Source organism: Brachionichthys hirsutus, chromosome 16 (genome assembly GCF_040956055.1).
Source record: "Brachionichthys hirsutus isolate HB-005 chromosome 16, CSIRO-AGI_Bhir_v1, whole genome shotgun sequence".
NCBI classification, from domain to species: Eukaryota; Metazoa; Chordata; class Actinopteri; order Lophiiformes; family Brachionichthyidae; genus Brachionichthys; species Brachionichthys hirsutus.
In genome coordinates, this window is record NC_090912.1 from 8,722,345 (window position 1) to 8,730,548 (window position 8,204).

The following is an 8,204-nucleotide window of genomic DNA, read 5'->3' on the forward strand; positions in this document are numbered from 1 at the left end:
TTGGTTTAAGTTTCACTCGCCGTGCGTCAAAGGAGTTCTAAAGACAGTAAACCTCCAGCGGGGGCGGGGACTTAATACGGCTTGATTTACAAATGAGGCGCTCATTCGCCCCCTTTCTTGGATTCTATCCCAGAATAGCTCACGTTTAATTTACACACGTTTTCATTGGCTGAGAGAGGCTCTGAACTTTGGCCTTCCAAACGCCCATTGGATGAGGCATTGTTTGACACGCCCTTTATTCTCCAGTGTGGAAAAAAGGTCTGGAGTTCAGTCAGCATAAATACAGAGAGCAATATTTAAAAAAAGTAACTAATATTTATTGGGATTTACCACCAAGAAACGTGTTTTTATTTGTTATGACCTTCTACTAGTGCTGGGTGGTTCAACGGTAAAAAAAAATGTGAAAGTCTCATCAGGAGGGGAAACTTTTAAACGCTTCGCCTTCTCGTTCAGATTTTGAAGGATCTTTTCTTTTTTTGTCCTTTGAGCGAAAATTGCTTCGGGTGATTTATAGCCACTGTCTACCCTCAGCATATGAATCTGATTGGTTAAATATTAAAGATTTATGATCTATGTATAGGAAAGATGCTCCAGTATGTCAACGAAAGTTTGAAAATCTTCAAGTGGGCAAGCGTATACTGTCCTGAGACTGTCGGCTAAAAACTATGCTGAAATCAGGTTGCCAAAATCTTCCCAGACTCAGGCTGAGGTTAAAAATTAAGAGAGGGGACGGAAAAGAAGGAACGGAGAGACCAAGCGATGGTTTTGGTGGTGAGGGAGGGTGTCTAAAGTCCAGCAGTCTAGTCTGGCAAGTCTAACAGCTGAAGCAGCTAAATCTCTTACGTATTTGAACATTAATACAATAAATGGACGTCATGAAACACACAAGTGTCCCTATCCATTTAAGATCTGTAATGTTACACATTATTTTAATCAATCAAAAATAAATCAGCTCCTCAGTCTTTTTTTTTTGCATTAGAAATTTAAAATGAGCTTTTTTTATTTTCTATTTACAAAACATGTCAAAATGTTAGTTTAATCGGGATGTGACATTCATCGTTGGGCAATCTGGTCAGTGACAACCTCATTGTGGAATCTTCTCTGTTTCACTGACTTTTGGACACCAGAGCGTCTCCAGTCAATGTTGATAAAGATCATGACAGGAAAGACATCAAACCTTGTTTTAGTGTTGCACTGTACTTGTACTGTGTTGACAATGACAATAAAAGCTTTCCATTTCAATTTCCATAAAGATCATGAATGACACGGAAAACATCTTTGCTAATCAAGCATTAATAATTCATAATTCATAATAATAATAATAAAGAAAAACAAGACGTTTCATTTTCGACACAGGTGTGCTAGTCAAGGTGTTTTGCACCCTCCTTTGTTGGGCAGCGTATCAATCAGATGGGAATGGGGATGAGAAAAGGTCTCAGGTGCCGGAACTTAACCGAGTCGATGATGGGACATCTTGGACATTTGTCTCTGCTGATCACTGGTGGATTTCGTTTGTTTTGGCTTTAGTATTTTTTTCCTTTAAATTTGTCCAATGGTGTAAATGTTAAAGTTACTCCGTTTAACCTATGGACGGCACCTAAGTTGCCTTAGTCTTAAATTTGGAGAGTACCAACGATCCAAAGTGGATCCAGCATAGATTTGCATTTCATGTCCTGCTTGTCATTCAAATTACAGCTAAACACTATCAGCTGATTCGTTTTTTGTTTTTAATCACAGGTCAACTCTTGGAGAGGAAAGCATCAAGTCCCACCACCTTCAATGTAAAGTGTATCCATCAGGGTCCATCGAGTTAAAGACCTAATTCCTTCTCCATTATCTCCTTTAATTCATTCTTCTTGATCTAGACGAATAGAAAATAACAGCCATCTCAGTCTCATTGTATTTTCATGAGGCATTAATTATTACAATCATCTTGATCATTAGGACATGTCCTGTGTTAAAGCCGTAGCGTACCTTCCCTGTGACTGTCAATGGGAAGCTGTCAACAAAGAGCACGTATTGTGGAATCTTGAAGTGAGAAATCTGAGGAAGGGACAAATCCAAAGACGTTTGTGCTACATCTTTTAAAACGGTGTTGGAATACGGTTAGACTTTAGGCTTTCATCGCCACCTCTCACCTTGCCCTTGCAGAATGTTCTTATCTCTTCTGCACTGCAGGTCTCACCTGCCTTCAGCCTGATGCAGGCACAAGCCTGCTCGCCCAGCCTTGAATCTTTCACTCCGACCACCTAGAAAACAGAAAGAAAACAACTCTCATGAAATGTTTGCTATACATCAAATAGAGCATCTGTAATTGTTCTTAAAGAGCATAGCGTAAACGTGTTTCTTTGTCACAGACTGTTTCTCATCTCGCTGGCTTCAGATGACTTCAGATGGCCAAATAAACACACCTTGAACTAGAGATGATCCGATTTTGTGATCGGAAATGGGGCCCGATCCCGAGCTTGCTGACTCGATCGGAATCGGGCGTTAGCTCCCGATCAGGACTCGGATATATATGGATAGCTGTTGTCATTACTTTTTTGTCAGATGTGGAGTTACACTCAGTGAGACCTCTCTACTCCAGACAGAGATGGTAACGCGTGCGGCATGACGTCACTTCGTGTGACAATATTGGTTGATCGCTGGCAAAACACGGAAGCAGTTTGAAGGTCGTCGCGCGAGTCTGTCTGCAGTGTGGAAGTATCTTGAAGTGGATGAGGTGCTGTTCATTTTATTTTAAATATTCGTATTTAATATTTCCTGTTGCACGAGTCCAAGTCCAAAGTGGAAACAGTATTTTATGTATTACTTGAATGTTCAAGCTACGCCACAAAAGTGCTCTGTTTATGAGTTAAATGTTGAAATAAGATGATTAAAATAAGGGGCATCCTCGATCCATTTCTTCACTTTTCTATTTATTTTGTTATATGTATTATAGAAGTATCGAATCGGGACTCAGTATCGGTTCAAAATGAAATGACTCAGACTCGGGGGGGGGGCAAAACAACCTGATTGGGACATCCCGACCTTGTACTGCTTCTGCTGATCCTTTTGTATGTGTCTGGTTTCACTATTCCTTAACCCTGACGCAGGATTTCTCATCTTGCATCTGGTGGTTCTGAGTCTCACCTGCACTTCCTGCACTTTGGAATGTTTGAAGAGGAATTGCTCGATCTCAGCTGGGTAAATGTTCTCCCCTCCTCGGATGATCATATCTTTTAAGCGTCCTTTGATGCTGCAGTATCCCAGACTGTTCAGACTGGCTGTGTCTCTGTGCAGAAGAAAAACAATCATGATGTTAACATTGACCCTCCATACCTGTAATATTTTGTCCTTTTATTTTCCCGGTCAGGAAAACATTCCGTATACATCGTACGCACCCAGTCCTGTACCAGCCGGATTCAGAGATAGCTTCACTGGTTTTCTCTGGATCATCCCAGTATCCACGCATCACACAGTAGCCTCTGATCATGAGCTCTCCAGCTTCCTCCAGCGGGACAATCTCCCCAGTAGTAGTGTCCACCACTTTAGCCTGTAGTAAAGACACACATACAGCCTTTGGTCAGAGAACTGCTGTAAAGATTGGATTAAAGCTTGTGTAAATACAATGAGAGATACCTCAGTGTGGTTCAGGATACACCCAACAGTGTGGAGCTTCCGCTCCTCATTGTCTTGTGGGAAGACCAAAAATGTACCCGGACTATTCTCAGTGGATCCATAACCTACCTACCAAAATACATACATATATTATTAAAGGGTGAGGAAGCTAAAAATATAGTATCATTTTAAAAGTACATGTATTTACTCACTATTATGTCTTTCACATTCAGGTCTGATGTCAATTTTCTCAAAACCTCAGGAGGGCACGGAGCGCCCCCGATCACACCTAAGAAGCAGCAACACATAGGCAAGGATGACTCCAATGCGTGCCACATGTCACTATGAATCAAATGTACTTATTGATCATGGTTCATGCCCCCCCCCATCACTTTGTCTAATTTTTGCAGGCTTGATAACGTTCATAAGAGACTCCTATCTGAGACACAGATGGCAGCCAGCGAGGGAAAGAAGTGTCCGTTGTTCCTCACTCCATTCAGGAGTCGTTGTCAGTATGCTGCACAGGTTTTAGCTTTCATGCGCATTCTATACTTCAATACAAGATACATTGTGAGTCGGTGTCAGATTAGTGGAGAATTATGTAAATCAAATGTCCGTTATTCACATTTCACTAACATCTTTACTACAACAGTGGATATGAATGCTGGCTACTACTTTATTTTACCTAGACCAATGGATGACATTTCATTGCTTTAGGTTGTTTGCTGATTTAATTTGTAAAATTCATATTTTGGTAAATCGATTTAGACTCCTCATGTTTGGTTAAAGCATGACTCGTGTTATATTGGTCCAACGTTTGGTATAAAAAAACCAAACATTTATTGATTGTCTTCCCAGACGAGACCCCAATTCATGGTATGTCCCATCTCGGGGTTTTGGGATACAAAATGGCGTGGCCCCATCTTCCCCAAGTAGTCGAAAGACTACGATGGCTATCAAATATCTTACCAATATCAATTGCTGGCAAATCGTTCTTGCAAAGACCTTGGTTAAGTATGTCAGTGTACATTACGGGAGTGCCGTAGATAACGTTGCACCTAGAGGGCGAAAAACGTGATTGCTGATCAATGAAAATGTTATTTCGATCAAAGTAATTTGGTTGATATAATTCGTACTTTTCATTCCGAATGGCTTCTAGGTTGGCTTGACTGTTGTATCCAGCAGAGGGGAAGACCAATGTGATGCCATGCACCGCCATACATATCCCTCCAACGACAGAGCCAAAGCAGTGGTACATGGGTATCTGCATGCATATTCTCACCTGAGGCTGTAATGTTCAAAATCAGATTAGGTGGATTTACACAACTGTGTTACGTAATCTGCAAATCAAAGAAAAAAAAACCTTTGGACTTACTCTCCATCCGTAGCCCATTCGTAGACCAACAAAGTGGGCATTATTTACAATATTGTGATGGGAGAGAGTGGCTCCCTTTGGCGTCCCTGTTGTCCCCTGAAACAAATAACAAGCAAAAACGAAAATTGTCTTAGTTCACGTGAATCATTGTTAGATTAATGCCTGTCAGTTGTGACATCATAATAGCCAGCGTTGTCCCCTGGAACAATAATAATAATAATTTGATTCCTGAATTGATTTTATATATCAATGATTGCTTCTTGTGACATCAAAATTCAGTTCTATTCAGTTCATTTGTATAGAACCAGATCGATCCTAAATAAAAGTTAAGGCATTTTCTGGGGTTGGTCTGCAGTGTGGAACCAGGTCTGCAAGTCGTTAAGCCCCGCCTCCAGTGCAGGAAATAGACTACACCTTTTATATGTGTCTGTATCAGTGGAGCCAAAGGGAGAAGCCATCACTAGCGATGCAGACAGTTGCTAGATAGTTAGCTTTAAAATGCTATTATCATGTCATGGGAATTGTCCAAAGAGCTGTGAACTGATGCAGCTACTTCCACTAGCAGTTAATATTACTATTTATTATTAATACTATTTATGTAAGAAATGGACATAAATTATGGTCATTCAAACAGGAAGTGACGGAATACGCTCATCGGAATACAAGCATCCAAATGCAAGCCAGTCGACCCCAGAGAGCAATGTCAGTGTAAGTGATATATGAGAGCCAGTATGCAGCACTGAAGGCTACTGACTGAAGTGAACTGGATGTTGATGGGATCATCACAGGACAGCTTGGTCTGCAGGTCCATTAGCTGCTTGTGGTGCCGACTCTCCCCTGCTTGCATCACATCCTCGACGCTGAGCATCCCTGGCTGCCTGCTATCCGTCACAATCACCATGCGCAAGTCTGGCAAGCTGGCAGAGCAAGAACAGAAACTTTGCATGCCATCCACAGAATTCAAGAGTATTTATTACATAAACATTTGACTGTGACTCAGTCAAACCTGGAGCTTTTGATCATGCCCACTGGCGTCTTGCTGATATCTGGGCAGAGCTGCCTCAGCATCTCACAGTAATCTTGTGTTTTGAAGCGGGTAGGACAGACCACAGCTTTACACTGGACCTGCAACGTGACAAATCAGTTCATAGATGTAAGACACAAATCTCTAATATGAAAAATTAGATCTCCGTCAGTTATCACGCTTCTGTATGTTACATTGGTTCAGTTGTACATAATTGTGTGGTTATAAAAGTAGCCGTCTACAGTATATGTGATAGAACTCATCTTACCTTGTTTAATGCAAATTCCACTTCCTTCACCTGATAGGCTGGGTTCAAAGTTACCTGCAAATATAAAGACAGTTTAAAAGGAACTCTTCAGTTCAGACTTATTAACGGATAATATTTACCCGGTAAACATACGGTGTAACAGCACAGCTATTATAGGAAAGAGAACTCTTCCCAGGGCCCCTGAATAAGTTTGCTTATTTATATAGCTGACAGCAGAAAGTTTCCTGATACAGGACTGGAGCTCATTAATTATTTTTTGTCCGCCTCAGGAACGGTGAGTTAAACCACGGTATTGTTTGAGCATGATCCGTTTATTGCCTGTTCACTGTTTCAAGGCTCCAGCCGACCCGTACCTTTTGTTTACTGCTCGTTCACGCTCAAGTAAAGAGTTAAACTTTTACTGGTCTCTGTTCTCTGCTTTTGGGATCCGCTCACAGTTAATCCGCAGCAATATTCCATTGTAAACACAATCTGAAAGGTATTAACAACTCTCAAACTGACCAGTATGATTCCTGCCTTGGCTGTCGCATACTGGAAAAGGATCCAACCATATGTGCTGGGCCCCCAAACTCCCAGTCGGTCACCTGGCTTCAGGCCCAGAGCCAGCAGGCCAGCAGCCACTTTATCAACCTGCACAGGTGAACGTAGCAAAATACATCATTTTTGGTTAGTTAGTTAGTTAGTTGCCCTGAAAGCTTAAGATCAGAGACGTACATCTTGCTGAAACAGAGCAAATGTTTTCCGGATGCCGTCCTGCACAAAGACCACAGCTTCCCGGTCAGGCCAGCGCTGGACTGCAGAGTCCAGCACCTGTCCCACAGTCAGAGGGAGCAGAGAGATGGAGGAGGTGCCGTGGACATAGCTGCTGGTCAGAGTGGGGACGTGAGGAGGACTGTCCACATGGAGAGACCTGGCATAGAGAACAAGGACAAACACAGGAGTCGTAGAGAATACAAGAACTGTGAATTCAGTTTTACACTGTAGACCAGGGGTGTCAAACTCATTTTCTCCGAGGGCCACATCAGCATTATGGTTGCCCTCAAAGGGCCAGTTGTAACCGTAGCACAGTGAAACTGTAACTAATGTAAAATAAATGTAACTACTCCTTAACATGCATATTACTTATTACTACTACATATATGGTTACAAACATTACATGTGAAATTGCATAGTTGTAGAAATATAAAAATAAACAAATTTCTCGCCATACATATTCAAATTTACACTCTGCACTGCAAACCAAGGGGGGGATTTAGCTGCGTCTTTGCGCATGCGAGATTCAACAGGAACCGCTGACCGTGCTTTTCTTAAAATGGGTGAGAAGGGGGGGGGCTCACGGCAGGCATTCACGTGATAATCTCAAAATACCAGAAAAAGTCGACAGATGTATTTATTTATTTATTTTTAAATTGGAAAGTTGAAATTTACCGTCGCCATTCTGTATCCTGCAGTAAGGACTCGTCTACAGTGTTTGGATGAAGCCTTATTCCCTTCTTATTCTAGTCCGCACCGCGCAGAGTATTAAAACTTACTGAACACTCGGGATCCACTTTGCGCTGCGTAATTTCCAAGCCTTGCTGCGTTTGAACGCGTCTACAGATCCGTGCACGCAGGAGCGCAGCAGCGAGGACGAGATCAGCGCGGACATTTCTCCCAAGATCCACGCCTGTCAGTGTTCGTTAAAAATGCATCTAAAGAAAGAATGAATCTGTTGAGGAGGAGATAGACGCGTTGAGCTGTTTGTTTTCTCCTTCTCGTTCTCATTGGCTGAGAGTATCTCTTTCTCTGAATGGGAAGGTTCAAACTTTGTTCGCTTGACGCCGTCCTACATTTTCATGGCACACCCAATTTGTGATTGAATGCTGAAAGATAAAAAAAAAATAAAAAATTGCACTTTGAACAAACGTACACAAGAAGAGCTTTCAGAAAAAAAAAAT

The 8,204-nt window shown here is 41.8% G+C and overlaps 1 protein-coding gene across 1 annotated transcript; it reads right to left on the bottom strand.

Annotated features, from left to right (window-relative positions):
* Positions 1-1,810: 1,810 nt before the first annotated feature.
* On the bottom strand, positions 1,811-7,915 carry LOC137905426 (medium-chain acyl-CoA ligase ACSF2, mitochondrial-like). The gene is made up of 16 exons (XM_068749665.1): positions 7,800-7,915; positions 6,982-7,177; positions 6,769-6,897; positions 6,268-6,321; positions 5,982-6,100; positions 5,730-5,892; positions 4,976-5,071; positions 4,737-4,888; positions 4,570-4,658; positions 3,813-3,889; positions 3,622-3,729; positions 3,384-3,535; positions 3,133-3,274; positions 2,139-2,249; positions 1,975-2,043; positions 1,811-1,861 (listed from the first exon to the last, which is right to left on the bottom strand). The coding sequence occupies exons 1-16, from the start codon at positions 7,913-7,915 to the stop codon at positions 1,811-1,813; spliced, it is 1,824 nt and encodes a 607-aa protein (XP_068605766.1).
* Positions 7,916-8,204: the final 289 nt, after the last annotated feature.

What these genes read in the sequence shown, in the direction of transcription:
- LOC137905426 (XM_068749665.1), bottom strand. Translation starts at nt 7,915, where the DNA reads ATGTCCGCGCTGATCTCGTCCTCGCTGCTGCGCTCCTGCGTGCACGGA. An exon ending in TTTGCCAGCAATTGATATTG is followed by an intron (nt 3,890 to 4,569) that starts GTAAGATATTTG and finishes GCTGCTTCTTAG; the next exon opens with GTGTGATCGGGGGCGCTCCG. An exon ending in TCCGGCTGGTACAGGACTGG is followed by an intron (nt 3,275 to 3,383) that starts GTGCGTACGATG and finishes TCTTCTGCACAG; the next exon opens with AGACACAGCCAGTCTGAACA.